We start from the raw sequence: 21,242 nt of genomic DNA, 5'->3' as shown, positions 1-21,242 counted from the left end.
TATAATTTTAATGTAACTTTAATTAATTTTGCAATACTAAGAATGTCGAGAATTGCAAATATTTATAGTCCATGAAAATATTTTACCAATTATTGATAATTATCGACCTGTTCTATTGGAAAATACATTTCACAATTTTTTTATAACGCAACATTGACAAATTCAATAGATCACATAAGTTCTTACATAATTTTGGGATTCGTAAAACTGTCTTATAAAACGGACAGGGAACGCATCGTCGTATTTTCGATTCACACAACTGATTTAAGTACATATTTATTATTAAATAGATAAATATTTGTCAATTTCAAGCATTCGACACATTTTTCATTATGACAACTTTTTTCGTGGACGCGCATTGAAAGGATATGCATCAGTTAGAATGTATAAATAATTTATTTATACGGGCACAATTCGTCTATAGGAATATTGTGATAATGTGACGCAAATCAAAGACTCCGAATATGATATAATGGTAAAACGTATTACGACATATATATTAAAATTAAATAATTTAATAACGAGCGAGCATGCGAGCTTAATATTCTTCCTCTTCTTCGGTATTAACGGTATCTTCTTGCACCTCACGATAATCGAGCTCCAAAGCGGCCAGATCCTCTCGGGCTTCTGAAAATTCACCCTCTTCCATGCCTTCTCCGACAAACCTGCAAAATTAAATTTTATTTTAAATGATATAAAGAGCAAAAAGGAACAAAGTGCATCTCTCATTACCGTCATCCTGAAATTAGATATGTTTTCCGTCATCTTAATAGTCCAAGACTTTGTATAAATTTCACAATTTCTTACCAATGCACGAAAGCTCGCTTAGCGTACATAAGATCGAACTTATGATCAAGCCGGGCCCATGCATCCACAATCGCCGTCGTATTGCAGAGACAGCATACCGCTCTTTCCACCCGCGCGAGATCTCCACCCGGTACGACGGTAGGCGGCTGATAATTTATTCCCACCTGTTATTATAGCGATACTTAAATGCGATCGAATTAAGAATCTCGACAAGTCGAATAAAAAGAAATTCATAAACATTCATTCAACAGAACGATGAATTCTTAGAATATACTTTGCTCTCGTTAACATTTCTTTATAATTAGATCTTGACTCACTCTCGAGTCTTCTTTACCCTAAAATTTATTTCATAATCGCACCTTGAATCCCGTTGGGCACCATTCGACAAACTGCACGTGCTTCTGCCGTTTTATCATCGCAATCGCTGCGTTTACGTCCTTTGGTACTACGTCACCCCTGTATAATAAGCATACCGCCATATATTTTCCCATACGCGGGTCGCAGTTCACCATTTGATGATTTGGTTCAAAGCAGGAGTTTGTTATCTCCGCGACGGTCACTCTTTCATGCCCGGCCTTCTCAGCTGACATAACGGGAGCATACGTAGCCTGCATAATGATAAAAACGTAATTAGCACGTAATTAAAATGTCATTATTAATAAAAAATAATGTCTATTAAATTTTTACGTTATACTTATTATAATTATCTATTTTAACAAGTGGCGCTTACGAGCGGAAAGTGAATACGTGGATAAGGCACTAGATTCGTCTGAAATTCGGTGAGATCAACATTCAAAGCTCCATCAAATCGTAAGCTAGCGGTGATGGATGAAACTATCTGTCCAATCAACCGATTCAGATTTGTATAGGTAGGTCGATCGATATTCAGGTTCCTTCTGCACAGCTCATAAATGGCCTACGGATAACACGCGATTGTAGTAACAGACTTCGCTGTTACCGCTCCGTGTAAGAGCAGCCTATATAGAAGACACTGTCCTAATAAACTTCATTTTAGACATGTGAAATGTTGAGCAGAAAACACGCGAGCTTTCTGCTAGTACAACCCATTTCTAAGGAAGAATGCCGTTATTTCGCGATCGATTTACCAATAATTATAATAACAATGTTTTTACGAGGTTTGGACATATAAATTTTACTTGCGAGACTTTCATATTTTAATTTTGAATCAACATTTATAATAAAAATTACGGACCTGATTGTCTACAATAAAAGCCACCTCGCTATGCTCTAATGTCGGATGGGTGTACAGAATTGCGTTGTAGGGTTCCACCACTGCAGTCGATACCTATGAAAAATGTAAATGATGTAATGATCGGTCAATTAGATAATTAAATAAATCAATAATTTTATAGTTCTTCAGAAAACTAGGTCGTCCATTAAATAATTATATATATAAATATATATATAAATTACATTATTTAAATTTTTTTTCCAGAAACCAGAATTCTTAAAAAAAGACTTTAAAATATTCTGACGACGCACCAAAAATAATATTACCTGTGGTGCCGGATAAATGCTAAAGGTCAGTTTACTCCTCTTCGGATAATCAGCAGACAACTGTTCCATAAGTAAACTCGAGAATCCAGATCCCGTACCTCCACCAAACGAATGGAAGATTAAGAAACCTTGCAAACCTTTGCATTGCTCCGTAAGTCTGCGTATTCTATCCAAAGTCAGATCTATAATCTCTTTTCCTGAAAAATTGCAAAATATTAATAATAATATAAAGTTATCTCTCACTCGTGAATTTTATATAAAAGTTTAACGTAATTGAATTGTATCTTATTACAGATATATAATATTCTGGCAAAAAAGTAAAAAATACCTATTGTATAATGACCCCTGGCATAATTATTAGCCGCATCCTCCTTCCCGGTGATCATTTGTTCCGGATGGAATAGCTGCCTGTAAGTTCCCGTACGGACTTCATCTAAAAATGTAACTCATTAATCCATCTTAATTATGTTAAAATTGATTAATTAATTTTTTTTTTTTAATGTACAAAGCGGTCAAGAGCAGAGTCCTTTAAGAGTTAAGTTTTTAAAAATTAATTTAACAGTTTAAAATTATAACAATTTTAATGTCTCACAATATTCGATTAACTCTGTAATTAATATAGTTTACGTTCCAATTATAATGCAAAATATTAATAATTTTTAGAATACTTGCCTACCACCGTTGGTTCCAAATCAACCAAAACTGCTCGCGGAACATGCTTCCCTGAGCCCGTTTCGGAGAAGAACGCGTTAAAGGAATCGTCTCCGGAACTATTAGTATCACTGGGCATCTGTCCATCTGGGTGAATACCGTGCTCTAGACAGTAGAGCTCCCAACAAGCATTTCCCATCTGCACGCCCGCTTGTCCTATGTGAATGGATATGCATTCCCGCTACAGGTAAAGAAATATTTCTTATATCTTTAATCTTCTCTCATTTGACTAGAATAAAATTTTTTGCTTAAAAAAAAAAAGATAGCAATATATTAAAAAAAAAAAATTGTCTTTTAGTGGTAATCGAAAACTTGGCTTAACGTTTTAAAATATTGATCGTTATAACGATATTAGAACCATTCGATTACGTCACATAAGCGTTGTGCTTATATCATACTACGTTTAGGTACGATTATCACCTTAGACAGTTAAAAAATTCACGACGGTCTTTACCGTGTAAGGGTCTATAACAGCAATGTGAGCAAAAATCGTTAAAAATTGAATATTACTTAGGATATTTCGGAAGTATATCTAGCAAAATTTTACTAACATTTTTAATTTATAAATAAGAACTTATTTTAATTAGTATCAGTTATTAAAAAAATTTAGCAGATAATTTTAAAATAAAGAACGTTATTAAAATTTTATTAATTTTACAACGTTCTTTATGTATCTCCATACTTTCTTAAATATCAACGTTTTGTATTTTGTTAGTTACCTTTTTTGCCATCTTTTAAAAGAGTTTGTTTCCACGTTAATTAAATGAATGTAGAATAATTACCAAGGCATCTATTCACAACAAATGTATCACGTAAAATGTTTCAACAATATCAAGATACAAAGATGTCCTGCTCACACTGATCGTTTTCTTTAATAAATTTTAGACTTTTCTTGCACAAAACACTTACTCGCAGTGATTAAATTTCGTAATTGATCAGTTTAATACAAATTTCTCCATAATTTTATTGTTATTAATAAACTCCTGATTAAAAGCACACGATTAAGTAAGATTCATTGAAGGGAGTTAACAAGCCTAACGAGATTATCTGAGTAAAGAACGAGCTATGCTTAACAAGGGGTGATTACTGGAACCCAAAGCATCGTCGACTAAAGCAACGGCTTTATCTGTCAACAAGGTCTGGTAGAAAAATACCACCTTGACCTAATGTGTCCCCCATGGATAATTCAGTTGTACCCTAAAAGTGAGCATTTATATTGATATGTCTATAGCCGGCCTACTTCCTGACTTGCGGACGCACATGGGTTGAGTGTCGTCTCGCGCGTGATACGATATTATACGCTCTATATCTGCATAGTACGGTAAAAATCGATTTTTTACAGGTTGACACACTGTAACCATAGCAGCTTAATCGAATATCAAACTGCACACTTGCATATGACACAATTGCACGATTCACCGAAGAGATTTCATTGTAATCTCAAAAATGGGCGTGAGATCACAAATGTACATTAGTTCTTAAAACAGTTTAGGTAGGGTACGATTCACCTTATGTTTTGAAAGAATATCATTTTTTCTCTCGAAGAAAATATTCGACAGTTTTAATATAAAATTGTCTTAATATTGCAAATGCTTGGACGTCTTAAATGATGCAGTTAGAACAATTTTTAGAAAAAAACAAGCAAGAAATAAGCCATATTAATATTTGTTGTCTTTTCAGATAGTTACAGACTTCAAAAGGAATTATTTTAATAATTTACTCAATTGTGACATAAAGTCTAATTTCTAGTTCTGTTTAATTCTTTTTAAACGACTAAAATAAATGAGTAACAAAATTTGATTTAAGATTTAGAGAAGAAATTGTAAAATTTCAGAAACAATATTTTACTAATGTAAAGATATCGACATGTATTCGTAGCAGGGATCGATACTTCATAATTTGAGTTTCGCGTGTAGCGTTTTGAAATACACGAGAAAATATAAAAAAAATTAATGTTGAAAGAATTAATATTTAAATTTCTTTTAATATTATAAAAAATATATTAAATAATTAGTTTTTAAAAGCTTACGGATTATTCATTTTCTATTAAAATAACAAATTAATAAATTTATGCAAAAAACTTCATTAAACAAATATAGTTTTTAACATTCGCATGAAGTATTACATTTAATAAAATAAAAATGCACCATATAAAAAATTATTTTTACGCAGAAATTTTGTTCAATCAGTATTTGTATTTTCTTCGTGCTCATTTAATTCAGTCGAGAAAACTTTTAATTAGCCTCATAAACTATTGTGAACATTCAAAAGAGCCTAGTGGTATTTCTCAAGCTGTACACTTTGTACTGTATGACGTGTATAGCGTGCATGTGATACGCTTTACTAAGAACTGTAAGTACTATTGTATAAAGACGTACGATTCCCGTTATTAGAATGTTTACAAAGGTATACATTTGCGTAACAAATCAATAAAAAAATTATATTGTAACCTATGACTCATTTAATAATTTTTACACATGAACAAAAAGTAATATGGTATTTAAAAAACAATTGCAATTATAAGCATAAAAAACTCGAAAGGTATCTAAAATGTGCTTAAATGTTAAATGTGTTATTATATGACTTTTTTTCTATTTTAACACGGTTGTTTGAAAAAAATTGTACCTCAATTAACAGAAGCATAAAAATTACAGAGAAATAAAAAAATAGCATGAGTTTATGTTGTTACGATCGCATGTTGTGCCTTTTAAAAAAATTCTTATTTTGAAAGCAATTTCTTCTACAAACTGTCTCAATTCTGATTATTAAATTATATTAAAACAGATCTTTTTATCAAAAATACAAGATGTATATGTTTTTCATCATGAATATAAATGAAATCATTTGGTATTGATGGAAAGAGTAGTAAAGAAATAAAATACTCACCATTTTTTTCCGATTATTAGCCGATTATTACACTCGATAGCAAGCAGCGTGTCGGACCGTGCCACGACTCGATCACTGTCTGACTTCGTGGATAGCACGATCACTACGCTTCGCCATTTAATAGTAGCGCTATATACGGTATCTGTCTGTAAACCGAAGTTCGTAAGCGACAGATCAGCTTGTGCTACTATAGCACCCACGACAATTGCATATACGGGTGCGCATCCGCGTACAAGGTGCACTGTCCGTTATAGACAGTTTTCTTGGGAATGGTTCAAGGTAACGCGATCCTCTTCAAACTCCATCTGAGATTGAAGACTGTATAGAAATACACACATTCTTTCATTCAATATTTATGATTACAAATTTATATGTCATAAATATTGATTTTAGACAATATTTTTTATGTTCTAAGTAATGTTGTATATAGTAAAAATAATTACATAACTAGACTACATAGAAAATCTTAATATCTTACTTTTTTATGAGCTATTGTTTTTTTAATCCTTTTGGACTCGACAAAGTTATCAATTTTACTCGTCTGGGAGTTTTGTGACATATAATAGGAGCAACATTAGATTTTGATGGAGTATTCTTAATTTTAGTTGTCTCATTACTTTCTTCATAAACTAACTTGATATCTTCTGTCTCTTCTTCATTTGACTTCTTATCTATTTCAAAATCATTTTCAGATCTATTTTTACTATCTATGATTATATCCATTTTCTGTTCATTAATTTCTTCAGATCGAGTTTCTACTTTCGTGTCAACTGTATCGTTTTTTACAAGTTCGATGTCCATTGCACAATCATCCACATCGAATGTTGGAACGTTTTTGACATTGATTATACTGCTCGAAGATTTTTTGCCAAAACTTTTGGATGTTTTATTTATTACTGTACTCCCTCGTATAGAAATTTCTTTTTTATAAACTTTACCTAATTCATCTTTTTCAAAGTGTATTATAGAACAGTAACCATCGCTAGAAGACGCAATTAGAATTTGACCATCGCTAGACCTAAAAAAAAAAAAAAGAAAAAGAGTTATTAAAATCTGAAAATAAGTCAAATAGTAAACATATTAATAATTAATATACCATGACAAATCATTTAGTCGGCCGTAATGAATAAGCGATACTAAGCCGATCGGAGAAATTTGTTGCGTGTCATACAGTAATATAGAGCTCTGTGTTGCAACGGCGATTACCATTCTATAAGGCAACGATATCAAAGCATCTGGTCCATCTTCTCGCAACTCAAAATATACAGGGCAGCATCGTACTGCTATAGTACATTCATTTAAAGTAGGCAAAATTATTATTGGTCTAAAAAAAGCACTTTTATCATTTTTTTATTGTGGTTTTTTAAAATTTTAATGTTTTAAAGTTAGACACTTGAAGTCATTAAATTCTTAAATACTGACTCTCTTATATCCTCTCTAGAAAAAACAATTATCGCATTTGATATCGTCTCTGTAGTATCCTGCGATTCGATTATTCCGGACGGTACAAAGATTAAGGATCCATCTATAGAGAAAGTCAACCTACGGAAGAATGATTTAAAGGTGTCATCGTAAAATAAACGCACGAGTTTTCCCTCTAATGAGCTGCCGGGTGGTGTCGGAATTTTAGACTTGTAAACTCGCTGAACGACTTTCTTTGTAGCAATACTTATTAAACGGCAGTGTCTGAAAGTAATTTAAAAATAATGAAAATAATTCTGATTCACAATTCAGAAAATATTTTATTATATACATAATTTATAATTGTAGATTTGTATACCTGTCTGTACTAATAGTGCATACATATTGATTGCAAGGATCCCAAGATACTCCTTGAACAAAACCCTTGTGATCTTGTAATATTGCAGTTTTGTGACCCTTCTTAATATCCCACATTATTGCAGTATTGTCAACAGATCCAGAGATCAAGAAATTAGAATCTGGTGACCAACTAATATCATAAATATCTTCAATATGACCTCTTAATACTTTCCAAGAAGTCCATTGCTCACTGTTTTCAGTATCATTTGATGGTGGAGAGGAGTCTCGTTTTTCCTTCATTTTCCACAAAATAATAACTGATTCTATAAATTAAATTCAGATTTATTTTAGAATTTACTTAACAAAGCAGAAATAATAAATATAAAAATAATATGCCCAACCATCATCTCCTGACGCTAGAATTTCCCTTGATGGAGAAAATCTTACAACATTTACTGCTCTCTGATGACGTTCCAAATCTGCTGCAAAGTTTGCAGTAGCTCCACCATGTTCAGTAGTTGTCAAGTGCCAAATCTGCATTTAAACAAACATTTAAATTGCTATCTTCAAATGCATAATCGTAATTAAATGAATACATGAGAAAAAGTTTTTTAAATAAGCGTCTGAATGAATTATATATTATGCTAATATTTTTTAATAGAATATTATATAATATTTTTGCAATGTTATTTCGTGCATAGTGTTATAGTAACGTATATATCGTAAAACATCAAAATAAAAAAATTATTTTCTTTGGCCTTACTCAAGATAAATATAATAAATATAACAATTATATCACCAAAACGTGGCAATCCGCTCCTCCAGTCGCTACCCTCCAAAACGTTTCTCCTTTCGAGTTTTTATATGATCCGCTCTGGACATCGACGCTCAGCACTGGATCGCGATTGTGCCACGAAATTTCCGGAGTAATGCACTTCATTCTTCGAGATCAACAGGTACGATTCACGTGTTTCGATGCCGTAAACGAAACGCAGGTGCACAACGAACTTATCGCCGCCAATTTTGTTTAACCTTCAAGCTGTCACGCTGTACGCGCGAAAAGAGGTTTTCATGGAGGATTAGATTAAGTTAGGTCGTTGGTTGTCACGGCAACCGTTGACGTGACGCAAATAACTCAATAAATACGATAAGCATACGAAGGCACGTAGGCCAACGGAGGTACAGGCTGCAGGAGTACAAGTTTAGGCACTTTAGGCTTATATTTATATTCCGCGTACCTTTTTACAAATGGCAAATGAGTTCCTTAAATACAAGACAGTATACGGCCATCGTAATTTTGCAATATATTATCTTGCTCTTTGACGTTTGCGTTAATTCATTTGCGAGCTTCGCCAGGCAGCATCCAACAGATCTACTGGTACTCTATGTGTACGTAGCGAACGTTGACAATTTTTATTTTTATATATTGTCGTTTAATCGATATCATTTCAGGATTCAGGACTTCTGCCTTATCATTGCTCTCACATTGCTCTTGGTGAATTTCTTTTCCACTTATATCTTCCAGGTAAACATAAAATCAAATGATATCAAGCAAAATGGAATCGTAGTTCATACACATTTTTATCAAATTTGCTATAATATTCCGTTTGAATTTGCTGGCGTACTGTTAAGATTTTGCTTACTGCTAACAAGTTTTTATTCCAATATTCTATATATTTGACAAAGATATATAAAGTGTATTTAATTTTCAGGCCGGTTTAATACAGCTGCTGTACACAAGATTTCGTATGACGTTAGTATTGTGCATTATATACATGATATTATCAATTAGTTTGCATACATGGCACGTCACTATACATTGGTCGGCACCGTTAAAACATTATTGGACAAAAGGATTTCACATTCTCTATTCTGCACACAGAACAGGTATAACATTAAAAAAAATCAAAACCTTGTTTTACTGCAGTATACAATAACTTAAAAATTTCATATAGTTGCCGTGCTATATTACTATTTCTACAAAAGAGCCTCCCTGAGAATCGGTGATCCAAGATTTTACAAAGGTTCCGCTTGGGTACAGAAACAGTTAAGCATCCCGTGACTGTTTGTACATATGTAAAATGATACAAAGAATTCATATAATACCTTTGAATATGTAAAAATTTATCATTTTATTACATCAATGAAATAACGAGGTTGGCATATAATGTAATATTAATTACAATAATAATACGTTTGTTGTACACTGAAAAGCAGATATGGCATTTGCTGCGGCGAGCGGCGACGGCGGCTGGCGTACGTGACTTCCCCCTCTCTCGGCCGCCGAGTGCGGGGAGGTGTAGTAGACCGCGATCTCCCTCAGTCCTCGGTGATCGGTGCTATGCAACACATCTACGCGCGCGTTTCGTGTGAGATTCGATGCACACTACGCCAAGATCACGTACGCTAGCCGCCGTCGTAGCACCACGAATGCCATTCCTGACGGTGAGTGTACCTATATGATAATATACACTTATAAAATTTATGATTAGATTTTTTATCGAATCGATGTTAAAAAAAACATCAAATTCATGACTTAAAACATAAATCACTAAATGATATTTATATTAACTATAACTTTACAATTGTATTATATGTACATATTTTTTAATAAGTTTTATTAACGCCCACACGATTCTTAATACTTATTTTTCAACTTGTGAATTCGACATATTAAAATATACAAACTTTACTAAAATAGAGCAATTGTATTTTTTTATTGAAAAGTTTTAAAATATTTAAATACTTTTTATTATGTGTAAAGTGGAAAATTCTGTTTATTTTTTTTTTTTAAGAAATTTTAGAACTTTATATAAAAACAGTTTACACACTATTTAATGTTTAACATTTAAATATTATATGTTAGAAAGATATTTCACGTATCTTTCTAATCTTAATAATTTAATAAAAACTTATTAAACATTACATTATTCATTTAATAAAAACACTAAGATATCTTGCTCTTTATTTGTTTTAAAGCAATAATAATTTTTATATTGAATTTTAGGAATGTTGCATTCAATAAAAGTAAAAACAAAGTTAAAATTTTTTGCATTTTAGGTACCATATTATATAACACGTACAGTGTATACAAAATTAAAGAAAATCGTACATAATTTACTTGTTTATGTATTATTTCGATCTTACAAAAAGAGATTGCGAATTTATTTTACTGATTTTTTGCTTTGTTAAACTGTTACAAGTAATCTTAATACATTTTTAATAAAAGTATTCTATGTATAAGCGAGGCATTTTTCAGGCAACGTCTCATAGTTTTAAAAATTATTTTTATACCTGCATGGTATGATTGCCATGTAAAAAAATTAATTTGTCAATTAGGTGAGGTGGCAAGGTTGCTCGTTTTGTATCATATTGAATCTGTACGTCCGGCGGAATGCGCGAAGGTGGTGCACAGCAGGCGGGCACACAATGATATCTACTTACTAATTTCGCCAGATTCGGACATTTAGCAGATACTTTCGACCACCATCGCAAGGGGCAATAATCGAGAGGTGCCGTAGGTTCAGACTGATATTGCACAATCTCGAGATCAGCCTTTTCCTCTGCAGGCATACCAGCCTTTGTGGTGCACAAACTACCAAGTAAAAACTCCATACCTATTAATTAAAAATCGATTTCAAATATTTATTTTAGTGCTTATGTAAATAGATATATTATCTGCAATTTTCTTAAAAAAAAAAAAAAAACTACCTGAGAGTCTAGCTTTTTTACTTGGTGTCTCATCTTCTATTTTTACAGAAACTTCTCCAGATTCTTCCTGAATCAATTTCGTCAGCATTTCCTTTATGGGAGTGCTTACTATGCTTTTATCCTCTTCAGTAACATATGGCATTGCTTTAAATCTATATAATATAAAGTAAAAAGTAAATATATATGCATAACATAAAATATTAATTTTTTAAACATGTTAACTTTGTGTTACACGATGTATCATAAAAGCGAGACCGCGTTTCTTGACTTGTTCAGAAATAAATATATATATCCATAAATAATAAATTAAAAAATACTTTTGTGATAAAATACCTTGGATCTAAAGTAGTGGCAATTTGCAGAAGCAATGTGACATTATAATCTGCGTATCGGTCATATAACATCTTCGACAAAGATTCTTTGAACGTCTTCGCAGTATCACTATCCGATTCTTTTACTTTAAGATGCGAAGACACAAGTTGCCAAAGTAGTGGTTTCAACAAAGATATCAGAGGCATTTTCTCCTCACTTAACGTCATAATAGTAACTTTAAATGGTTCAAGAACATTTACAATGTCTTCCATAATCTTCCATTGCTCGTTAGTGATTTCAAACATTTCTTGATCTATCCCTTCCATACTTTCTAATATCGATATAATCATATCACGACGCGCGATCATTTGTTCCAGCATCGTATACGTTGATATCCATACAGCTGGATAATCCAATAATATAGTACTGTCATCCAACTAAAAAAAAAATAACTATTAGAAAACATATATAAAAATGGTTTGTCTTTGTAGTGCATATAAATACAACTTTATACTTATGTAAAAATGTTGTATTTATATGTGCTACAAAATATTTCATAATAAATATTAATTTATATGCATAAAGATACCTCTGAAGACAATTGTTCTTGCATAGTCAATGCTGCAAGTGCTGCTGGATGACTTATGATAGCACCTATGACTGATCTGCATTTAGATAATGTAATGGATACTTCAGAATGTTCAAAACAGGCTTGTGCACACACTTGCAAGGTATACAGCAAACATGGTATTACAGTCAAGCCACGATTAGTTAGAGCCTGGAATAACTCTGCTCTAGAAGTACTAACAACCACAGCTGTTATCCTCTCTATTTTAATATCCCATTCAAATAATAGAGACTCTATGACACTAGTCCATTGAAATTCTTCCCAATCTGCTGGTGCATGAAGTGTACTCAAAATCTTACATTCTAAGGTAGCCTCTTCAGTATTTTGATAATAAACCGACAGAGTAACAAAACTCTCATTATTATTTGACTGCCACTCCTCAATTGTCAATGCCAGCTCTAAAGCAGCACAAGACAAAGAGTTGGCTACTGACTCTCGAAAACTATCGTATATTCTCGGTATTATTTCCTCTTCTAGCTTGCTTTTGTTAGGGATTTCGCACGGCGAGCGCAAAGTTGCAACCAATCTTTGAAATCCACGTCCTTCTACAATCTCAGGTAATTGCAAGTCCATTATTATAAATTCCGCGATCGCGTCAGACATGGTTTTCACGTCCATTGACTGATTTGTTACATTCTCCTCAGACATGAGAAATGCTACATTTTGACCATTATTAGATCCTCCCTTGAACATTACTCTCAGTGGTTGGCCAATGGTAATATCATCTTCCATATTTGACAGACTAATGTTAGGATCTGTAACAAACTGTATATCACCATCTATTTGAACAGTACCATCCGTATTAGTGGTATAAATATATTTGGCAGGGCTCAGGCCTCCCTTTAGCAATTTTTTCTGTATTTTCCTCTCCTTGTTATCTTGTGGCAAGATCTGTTTCGTGGATGGCAGAGTCGACGATTCCAGATCCATCAAATCCTGAGCATGTTTGTTCTGTAAGTGCATGCGAAGATTACTGGTGTTGCGATTGTAAGCAATCTGTGTCTTGCAGAGTATGCAGACGATTTTCACTTTCGTGAGGATGTCGCCCTCCTCGGTGGCTGGAAAGCCAAAGAATTTCCAGTAAATACTTCGCATGGACGGCGGTACCACCAATTTCTTATACGTATACGTATGCTTCTCTTCCATCATTTTCGCCAGTACCATTTGTATGTCATTCTTATCGTCCGACGTGCTCGGCTTTGCGGTGCCGTTTGACAGTGCCTGTTTGTTATTTTCCATCGTGTTGACTCAAGTCTGATCGGCACGCGATTGCCACGATCTGCATGTATGTTAATGTGTTGCTCTCGAGGAAGAGCGGGTGTTCACAACATTCGTTGTGAGCCACGTGCAGTTGCTTTCCTTTCTTCTCTCTTTCAGTGTCTTTTTCTGTAAATTATTTAATTTCAGGATAATAAGGATGCATGGGATGCAGGACTAGCGAAGGGCGACTCGGCGGGCTTCCACGGGGCTACAGGGTCATGCATCGCCCTGTTACGCACGTCGCCGAGTGCGCGGCGACCTTATTCGCGGCACATACGCCGCCGACGAGTCCTCCTCTTCGCGTGTTTTTCGTCGGCGAACGCTATTTTCGAATACGGTAATCGAAATTCAATTCAATCCCTCGCGGAAGCCAAACGCGATGGCCCCGTTGATCAGGTATCGACTTACCTGCAACGATGCGATATCGACTTTCGTGCCGCGCTCGTCCGCGAGGAGTATCGTTATCTATAGACCTCGCCTGATCGATTCGAGTATCACTATTACCGTAATGGCGGACCGGCACGCCGTTCCGCAATGTAAGTACGACGGGCTCGTAAAGTGAAGCAGCGACTTCGACTTTCTTTGTCCGAGATGCGCGCAATTCGATGCGCGTCGTGCAGGAATTGCGTCGCGTCCAGCCAATCACTCTTTGGCATTCTTCCGACGAAAATCGAGCCGCATCGTAACACGAATTCATCGTTGATTAATTTTCAGCGGAGGAAAATTAATTCAAGTTTAATCGTAATTATTAATTTTGTCAGCACAGTTTATCAGTGCACGGGATCCAAGCTATCGATTGCTTGATTCGAGCTGTCGAGTTTGACTTGAAAAAATGGACGAAAGAAAGAGGGGACATAGATTTGGTGGGGAGCGCCGGTTAAATCAGATAAAAAAATCGCAACATGAATATACTTGGTGCATCGATGCAGGCGCTTCGACCAGCTCCAGCAGCTCCAGCTTCCCGGTACACGATGGAGGAGGTTATGATTGAACGTCGAATGACATAAAAAAAATATGCACGCTGTTTCATCGTGACAGACAGAAGCCAAATCCCAAGGTAACTAGGCAATATCTCAATTATATGAGCTACAAGCCATACTTTTTTTTTAAATAAAATAGCGTAGTTTTAAAAAAACAAAAAAAAATTAATATTATCTGAGACGCATTCAGTTCCTTTATTCTAATCGATATGATTTTTGCAGGTTGGCGTGAGATTGTAAATTTATGTTACAAACATTACGTGGACTCGAGATTAATCAATCCGGCATGTATTCATCGAGGTTTGGATTGCTCTCGATCCTGATATTATGGCGGTTAATCAACGTGATCCTGGTGCGGACTGTTCACGTACCAGACGAGTATTGGCAGTCGCTGGAGGTAGCACATCGTCTGATTTTTGGTTATGGATACCTCACGTGGGAATGGACAACAATGATTCGCAGTTACACGTATCCGTTTTTCATATCGATTCTTTATTGGATACTCGCGATCTTTTCTATGGATTCTGTACTATTATTGACAACGCTGCCCCGTATTTTACAAGCTATCCTCGTTGCTTACAGTGATTATAGATTTTATAAATGGACCAGGAGCAGATGGATGCTAATATCATTGTGTTTAAATTGGTACTGGTATTATTGTGCCACAAGAACACTGATAAACTCAGTAGAAACTGCCTGTACCATTATAGCGTTATCGATATTTCCGTGGAAAGAAAGCCATGTACAAAGCATAAAATTTCTATGGATCGTGGGCTTTCTTTGTATGATGAGACCCACTGCTGCGATTATGTGGCTTCCCATGTGCTTGCATCACATTTGTACAAGCATGGAAAAGACAAGATTGCTCGGTCGATACATCTTAATATGTTCTACTTGCGCCGTCGTTTCTGTATTAATAGACAGTTATTGTTACGGAACATATGTGATAACTCCATGGAAATTTTTCCAAGTAAACGTGTTAGGAAACATCGGAAGTACGTACGGCGTCAAGCCCGCATTATGGTATATTTACTCAGCTTTACCCGTACTGCTCGGGATGTACTTCATTCCCTTCCTGTTTTCCTGTTGTTTAATCATTAAACGTTCTGCTCTTTTTCCTAGGGAATCAATTATGCTGGTAACGATCGGATGGACTGTAATTGTTTATTCATTATTAGCCCACAAAGAATTCCGATTTATCCTACCTCTTTTACCATTGTTCATCTGCACAAGCTTTGTCTGTCTCAATCGTTTGAATATCAGAGTGACGGGTCACGTACGTAAAAGGGTCATCGCGATACTCGTATGCAGTAACGTCATACCTGGATTGTTTTTTTCCACGATCCATCAACGTGGTACGTTAGCAATAATGGAGCGTTTACGGAATGAAATCAATCGCACGAATACCTCGTTTACGGATACATTAATTCTGACTCCGTGTCACAGCACGCCATTGTATAGTCACTTGCATTTAAACACGTCAATAAGATTTCTAACTTGCGAACCTAATTTGAATAACATCGAAGACTACGTGGACGAAGCAGACCAATTCTTCACGAATCCAGCAGCCTGGCTCAGCAATAATTATATCAACAATAAGAAAGCTACGGCACCTACTTACGTGATAGCATTTGATAACACTGCGAACGAAATACCTGAATTTTTACGTACGTATAAATTAATTACCAAAGAATTCCATACATATTTTCCTGAACGGAACTATGGAAAAAATATATTATTGTATAAGCATATTTAATATTGATTATATATATATTCGTTACTACGTAAAAAAAAAAAAATGAATAGAAACTTAAGAAAAAAGTATTTTAAAATTCGAGACTGCTGGCATATTTTATTTGTTGTATTAAATTTTATAAGATAGTTTTTTGCAATTTTCTCTTTTCTTTTACACGAAATGAATAAGGCCATCATTTTCTACAATTTCTTAAATTAGCTTTCTTCAGATTTCGCGTGACACGGACAAAAGAATGCCACGGAAAACGTCAATGTTGGTATTCTCGTTATAGATGTACAAAAAGCAGCACCTCCTGCTTGTCCAGCCATCAATAATGCTTAGGCAATTATCACGCGAAGCAGTTGTAAACCGAAAGGATCCTCTGCGCTAAAAACGACCTGCGCTGCGGGAAGGAACAGGCAGGAGGGGAAGCAAGCCCTCCGCTTGGAATAAATGGGTACCGTTAGTAAGTAGGACTCGAATCCCAGACTCACCGATGCGGGAACGATAACGATTCTAACGGTACTCGCGTCGTACTACAGATCGCTCCGAAACGCAATTATCGTCGAAGCTACATTGCGCGTTTCTCGCAAATTTAAGCATAGATCTTAACAGCTGAAAATGTAAGGAAGACTAACGTGAATTAAGTCTATCGTAAAAACTCGAAAGTTACCGTTGCTACTTTAATGTTACGAGGAATAATTGAATAAAAACTGTATGAACTGCTAAGAAGCCAAATTAACTATTAAATAAAAAATATTGATAATAATAGGTTTGTAAATAGTTCTTTTAATTTTGAAAATGAAGTGAGTTACTTTGGCTTTTTTAACAGCTCGTATAGTTTTACTGTTAAGTTATGAATATTATACATATATATATATTTGTCACTGATATATGTTGTGATATGTACAGCGAAGAAAAAAGAAGATAAATATACAAAATGCCACAGAAATGTCAAGGACACTTAGTCGAAACCCGAAGCGCATTTATTGACGTCGAAGAAAATGATAATGGCAATTTTACATTTTCCGACGCAAAGCTGATGTTTTCTTTTCTTCGAAAGATGAGAGGCTGGAAAGGCCAAGGAAAAATGAATGGACGAACTGGGCACGATCGAGCTTCGAGTAACGGCGATCAGTGGAAAAGGTAAAACGGAAAGTAAGATATCTGTTGGAAAAGCCGTGAGGAAAAACGCGTAGGAAGCATCGCGGCTGAGAGGGGAAGGAGAAGAGGGCGAGAGATTCCTCGGGAACGCGGCGAGATACGCGATCGTCGGCCAAACGCGACGTGAGGTGAGATGAGGCGAGGCGAGGCGAGACGAAACATGACGAGCGGGAAGGTAAGGTAACTCCGCGTAATCGAAGGTACGGCTACACGGCAAGACCTGGGGAAAATGTAAAAGGGGTAGGAGGGGGGAGTGACTACATGGAGTCAACGTTCCGGCCGGGTCAGCGACCACAATGCTCTCGCTCGCTCTCTCTTGATCTGCTCCTCTCCCTTCCTCGTCTCGTTGGCGAGAGCCGCTTCCTCGCGATTCCCGCACCGCTGAGCTTCCCGGGAAGAAGCCTGGCTTCCTCGCGACGGGATCCTTGCAAGAATTTCGATCCTTTTTCCTTTCATGAGAAATACTTGCGAGCCCTTGCGAGAAGTCAGACTGATTTTCGGCGAAAATTGTTTAACGCTCGGAATCGATTTAATTCATGTGATTATTTTTATTTAATTACAATCGGAGGGTAATATAGAATTAAAAAATGTCTTACTGCGTTTAAAGGCAACGCTAAGCGTATTTTTTATTAAATAACGTTTCTACAGAAGGTATTCATAATTTTAAAGGAGTGCATATGCACTTGTACGGATTACTTATACCCAAGAGTCCTCGAAATCGTGGCGTAAGGATCAATCCGGTGTGTGCACCGTTGGAAGGAATGCAATCTGCGAGAGACCTGTCCTGGCGTTTCGAAAGTTACGTGGCCAGACACAAGACCACGTATACAAGTGTTGAACGCCCCGTTCGGGAGAAAGTTCCCCGCAATGGGGAATCCGCTCTCTGTCCTCTTACGTCGCACGTAAGAGGATCTTAAAGTGGATCGACTTTGCTGTCCCTTTAATGCTTAGTCCCTCTTTTACCTGTCTTCCCACGGATCCTGGTAAGATCAAGACGCATAATTAATTTATTGTTACAGTTAATTGGCACTAAATAAATAAGACAGAGAAAGATAGAGAGAAATAACTGTTAGATTTTTGTGAACTTTTACGCAAATTGATATTTTTTTTTTTTCAGCTTCATGAGGCAATGGAACCGTTAAGACCGAGAAAACTTAGATTACGGTTTCTCGTTTTACAAAAGTGAAAACTTTCGAAAACTACAAGAGATTGGAAAATCGGAATAATTTATAACTTGCTTGCTAGTTACATTTGTTTCCGCTTAGTTCTGACAATTAGTGGAATTTTATTTTGCCACATGAACTGAGTTACGTGAAGAAAATGATACCAGTAGCGAAACTAACAAACGATAAAAAAGAAGCAGTATCCACAGCAATGCTGAAATTTCACGGTAAATTTTAAGCGATATATCATAATATCAATGACGTAAATATATTCATATCAATAAATATATTCATATCGGTGACGAATATCGATGGAACAGAGTCCAAGAGCGTAAACCGGATCTCTATACTGGAATCCAGGCAGACTTTGCTCGCTGGGACTTCAACGCCGCTTTAATTATCTCTCAGGGACGTATTATCCAGGATTAAGGTACGGTTGTGTCAGCCGTTCCCTGAATTGAAGTTTGGCTTAGCTTCCCGGATTGCGGTATTGTTTAAGATGGTGCTAGATGAAGAGAATACCGAGATCAATTAGAAGTAGCGAGATGATTCTTAAAACAATCACCTGCGAAGAATTTAGACTTACACGACTAAAAGCTCTTTGCCCATCGATTAATGACAAGCATAATCTGTTATTTATTCTTTATTTCAAAGACGTAAGGTCTTTCGTAATAGAATCTGAAAACGACTCGGACAAGTTCTGTCGCGTAATTCGGTGTTTGCGTTCGCGTAATCGTTTCAAACCTGACCCGGCCGTGCATTCGCGCGGATCAACGATTGCTGCACAGGACAATATTTTATGCGAGCGCGCTTAAATATGCATGAACATATACAATCTTACTGGGTTATCGTCGGCTGTGTGTATAAAAAGTGCAAATTTATTGCAGCCATCATGACATTCTCGCTGTGCGCCTGAAGATTGAGAAACGCAGGAAACGTAAACGAGTGTCGCGGCAATATGACTCGGCGGAATCGGACGTTGCGGTATTTCCAGCGAAGTGCCTCGTCTCATCGTGCGGCGAAGATGGCGATCGTTATCACGCGAAGGGTCAATGATCAATTGTAAGGAAATCGATTCAGTGGATCGTCAAAAAAAAAAAATTAAAATAAGAAAAGAGATCTGCGATAAAACGAATAAGTTGATTTAACGTCGGTGCGCGATATCTTGCGTCGCTTTCTTTGGGCATTTTCCGCACTTTCTCTCATAATTGCGACGATGCTTAATAATAATCGCTTCCTCGCGATTTCTTTCGTGCGCGTAAGCCACGATCGAACCGTGAAGAAAAGCGGATGCGCGATCAAAGACTTTGTGATTTCCGGCGGCGGTTTCCGCTTTTACAACGCGATTGCAACATTACCGTGGTATTCGTTATTGAAATTAAGGTCGAGAACCTTTCTCTCTTTCTCTTTCTTTGAGATATCCTCTATTACACGGCAGGAAATCGCATAAATTCGATGTGGTCGCATAATCGCGTGGTTCGTTACGAAATTGCACCAAGCGCCGAAGAAATATGAAATAGTTGCGATGACGTTATTCAGCTATATATACCGAGTAAAAAAAAAGACGGAAAGAAATAGGAACTGGTTAATAATTGAAACAGTGGTAACAGCGAGTGTATTCTGTCTGAAAGTACATATTTTGAATTTCGCTTTTTCTTTCATGAAAATTTACGTGTTATGTTTACTTTAAGAAAAAATTCAGTGCATCGTTGAGCACGGATTGAAGTGGAGGTAAAGGACTTGCGCTGAAAACAAGTCCGCGTGCGGAGTGATATTTACACTCCTGTGATCCTCGGGGACGGGAGCGTACGCATGCGTACTCGCGCCATTTTGTCACTCGAAAGGTTGCGCGCGGCCGTCGCGTTTCGCGTAGAATTTCGGAGCATCGACGCTGCGGACAACGCGAATGGACCGAAACGTCGCGCGTGGAAACGGCGCGTCCCACGTGCGCGCTACATGGATCTGCCATAAGCGCGAGGCTCGGCGTGGTGAGGCGAGGTGAGGCAAGGTGAGGCGTCGCTCAGATGGACGTGGCTCGTGAGAGAGCGGGACGACACCGGCGTTTGCGCACCTGACGCTCGGTTGCCCTAAGCTTTTGCGCCTTTCGCTCGCGCCGCCGATTTTTCTCGGCCCCATCGCTGGTGACGAGAAATTCATCGCGCTTTCTCGTTCCGCGCGCCTCGAACTTGCGCATCTTCTTCGCGTGAAGTATCCTTAATTTCTTTTTTTTTTTTTTCTTTGCTATCTCTTTCTCTCTCTCTCTCTCTTTTTCTGGTTTGGTTCTTTTCCTTCTCTCAATCTTTCTCTTTCTCTGTTTGTCGCTTCTAACCTCCTTTCTTTTTCATTTTTCAGGCAGGTATTTGATGCTGCCCTCTCATAGAGATGAAAGGTGGGGGAGGTTCCCTCTGTGTACCTTTTAGGTAGCCCGATTCTAAATTCAGCCGTACTTTTTCGAGCGACACCTGCAGGCGCGGTACTTCGGAAGTCCGGAAAGGACGAATAATCCGAGCGGTACTCCGGACTTGTATGGCGAACGCTCATCCAGGCATGTATCTTTTTCTCATTTATCTGCGCTAAATCTGTTATCCGAAACGCGTTATCGACAT

At 36.5% G+C, this 21,242-nt stretch overlaps 5 protein-coding genes across 10 annotated transcripts; 2 read left to right on the top strand and 3 right to left on the bottom strand.

Moving 5' to 3' along the window:
* Nucleotides 1-89: 89 nt before the first annotated feature.
* LOC139101773 (tubulin alpha-2/alpha-4 chain) lies at nucleotides 90-6,065 on the bottom strand. Of its 2 annotated transcripts, none has more exons than XM_070655181.1 (9): nucleotides 5,923-6,065; nucleotides 2,998-3,217; nucleotides 2,654-2,758; nucleotides 2,326-2,522; nucleotides 2,021-2,113; nucleotides 1,538-1,723; nucleotides 1,167-1,415; nucleotides 808-971; nucleotides 90-665 (listed from the first exon to the last, which is right to left on the bottom strand). In XM_070655181.1, the coding sequence occupies exons 1-9, from the start codon at nucleotides 5,923-5,925 to the stop codon at nucleotides 539-541; spliced, it is 1,344 nt and encodes a 447-aa protein (XP_070511282.1). In that variant the 5' UTR covers nucleotides 5,926-6,065; the 3' UTR covers nucleotides 90-538. The 2 variants fall into 2 exon arrangements, with proteins under 2 accessions (XP_070511282.1, XP_070511281.1); XM_070655180.1 differs by lacking the exon at nucleotides 5,923-6,065 and adding an exon at nucleotides 3,756-4,417.
* LOC139101782 (transmembrane protein 138) lies at nucleotides 3,133-10,724 on the top strand. 3 transcript variants are annotated; one of them, XM_070655192.1, is made up of 4 exons: nucleotides 3,133-3,223; nucleotides 9,136-9,208; nucleotides 9,396-9,570; nucleotides 9,639-10,723. In XM_070655192.1, exons 1-4 carry the CDS (start codon nucleotides 3,201-3,203, stop codon nucleotides 9,743-9,745), a joined length of 378 nt encoding a protein of 125 aa, XP_070511293.1. In that variant the 5' UTR covers nucleotides 3,133-3,200; the 3' UTR covers nucleotides 9,746-10,723. The 3 variants fall into 3 exon arrangements, with proteins under 3 accessions (XP_070511293.1, XP_070511292.1, XP_070511291.1); XM_070655191.1 differs by lacking the exon at nucleotides 3,133-3,223 and adding an exon at nucleotides 8,790-9,072 and having other exon boundaries at nucleotides 9,639-10,718; XM_070655190.1 differs by lacking the exon at nucleotides 3,133-3,223 and having other exon boundaries at nucleotides 8,860-9,208; nucleotides 9,639-10,724.
* On the bottom strand, nucleotides 6,260-8,665 carry Caf1-105 (chromatin assembly factor 1, p105 subunit). Its single transcript, XM_070655172.1, has 6 exons — nucleotides 8,483-8,665; nucleotides 8,085-8,217; nucleotides 7,703-8,006; nucleotides 7,345-7,608; nucleotides 7,019-7,246; nucleotides 6,260-6,940 (listed from the first exon to the last, which is right to left on the bottom strand). Exons 1-6 carry the CDS (start codon nucleotides 8,621-8,623, stop codon nucleotides 6,412-6,414), a joined length of 1,599 nt encoding a protein of 532 aa, XP_070511273.1. The 5' UTR covers nucleotides 8,624-8,665; the 3' UTR covers nucleotides 6,260-6,411.
* Nucleotides 10,725-10,731: 7 nt separating the features above from the next.
* On the bottom strand, nucleotides 10,732-14,135 carry LOC139101767 (E3 SUMO-protein ligase ZBED1). The gene is made up of 5 exons (XM_070655170.1): nucleotides 14,003-14,135; nucleotides 12,296-13,720; nucleotides 11,728-12,143; nucleotides 11,395-11,546; nucleotides 10,732-11,300 (listed from the first exon to the last, which is right to left on the bottom strand). The coding sequence occupies exons 2-5, from the start codon at nucleotides 13,571-13,573 to the stop codon at nucleotides 10,972-10,974; spliced, it is 2,175 nt and encodes a 724-aa protein (XP_070511271.1). The 5' UTR covers nucleotides 13,574-13,720; nucleotides 14,003-14,135; the 3' UTR covers nucleotides 10,732-10,971.
* A 106-nt stretch (nucleotides 14,136-14,241) lies between these two features.
* On the top strand, nucleotides 14,242-17,261 carry Pig-b (phosphatidylinositol glycan anchor biosynthesis class B). Of its 3 annotated transcripts, XM_070655176.1 has the most exons (4): nucleotides 14,242-14,651; nucleotides 14,797-15,597; nucleotides 15,697-16,241; nucleotides 16,529-17,261. In XM_070655176.1, exons 2-4 carry the CDS (start codon nucleotides 14,819-14,821, stop codon nucleotides 16,642-16,644), a joined length of 1,440 nt encoding a protein of 479 aa, XP_070511277.1. In that variant the 5' UTR covers nucleotides 14,242-14,651; nucleotides 14,797-14,818; the 3' UTR covers nucleotides 16,645-17,261. The 3 variants fall into 3 exon arrangements, with proteins under 3 accessions (XP_070511277.1, XP_070511275.1, XP_070511274.1); XM_070655174.1 differs by having other exon boundaries at nucleotides 14,797-16,241; nucleotides 16,602-17,261; XM_070655173.1 differs by having other exon boundaries at nucleotides 14,797-16,241.
* Nucleotides 17,262-21,242: the final 3,981 nt, after the last annotated feature.

Source organism: Cardiocondyla obscurior, linkage group LG04 (genome assembly GCF_019399895.1).
Source record: "Cardiocondyla obscurior isolate alpha-2009 linkage group LG04, Cobs3.1, whole genome shotgun sequence".
NCBI classification, from domain to species: Eukaryota; Metazoa; Arthropoda; class Insecta; order Hymenoptera; family Formicidae; genus Cardiocondyla; species Cardiocondyla obscurior.
Note: the sequence above shows the minus strand (reverse complement) of the source record. Positions and strands in the feature narration are given on the sequence as shown.

Bases quoted from the DNA above. Each gene is read 5' to 3' on its own strand.
- LOC139101767 (XM_070655170.1), bottom strand. From the start codon at position 13,573: ATGGAAAATAACAAACAGGCACTGTCAAACGGCACCGCAAAGCCGAGC. The intron at 11,547-11,727 runs GTATTTTATCAC...TATATTATATAG, and splicing joins GCCACTACTTTAGATCCAAG to ATTTAAAGCAATGCCATATG. The intron at 11,301-11,394 runs GTAGTTTTTTTT...TTTAATTAATAG, and splicing joins TAAAAAAGCTAGACTCTCAG to GTATGGAGTTTTTACTTGGT.
- Caf1-105 (XM_070655172.1), bottom strand. From the start codon at position 8,623: ATGAAGTGCATTACTCCGGAAATTTCGTGGCACAATCGCGATCCAGTG. The intron at 7,609-7,702 runs GTATACAAATCT...AATTACTTTCAG, and splicing joins TGCACTATTAGTACAGACAG to ACACTGCCGTTTAATAAGTA. The intron at 7,247-7,344 runs GTCAGTATTTAA...TGCTTTTTTTAG, and splicing joins TCTAGAGAGGATATAAGAGA to ACCAATAATAATTTTGCCTA.
- Pig-b (XM_070655173.1), top strand. From the start codon at position 14,819: ATGTTACAAACATTACGTGGACTCGAGATTAATCAATCCGGCATGTAT. The intron at 16,242-16,528 runs GTACGTATAAAT...TTCTTAAATTAG, and splicing joins CGAAATACCTGAATTTTTAC to CTTTCTTCAGATTTCGCGTG.
- LOC139101782 (XM_070655190.1), top strand. From the start codon at position 8,939: ATGAGTTCCTTAAATACAAGACAGTATACGGCCATCGTAATTTTGCAA. The intron at 9,209-9,395 runs GTAAACATAAAA...TTTAATTTTCAG, and splicing joins TTTCCACTTATATCTTCCAG to GCCGGTTTAATACAGCTGCT. The intron at 9,571-9,638 runs GTATAACATTAA...AATTTCATATAG, and splicing joins CTATTCTGCACACAGAACAG to TTGCCGTGCTATATTACTAT.
- LOC139101773 (XM_070655180.1), bottom strand. The intron at 972-1,166 runs GTGCGATTATGA...CTATAATAACAG, and splicing joins GGTGCCCAACGGGATTCAAG to GTGGGAATAAATTATCAGCC. The intron at 666-807 runs GTAAGAAATTGT...TTAATTTTGCAG, and splicing joins AAGCGAGCTTTCGTGCATTG to GTTTGTCGGAGAAGGCATGG.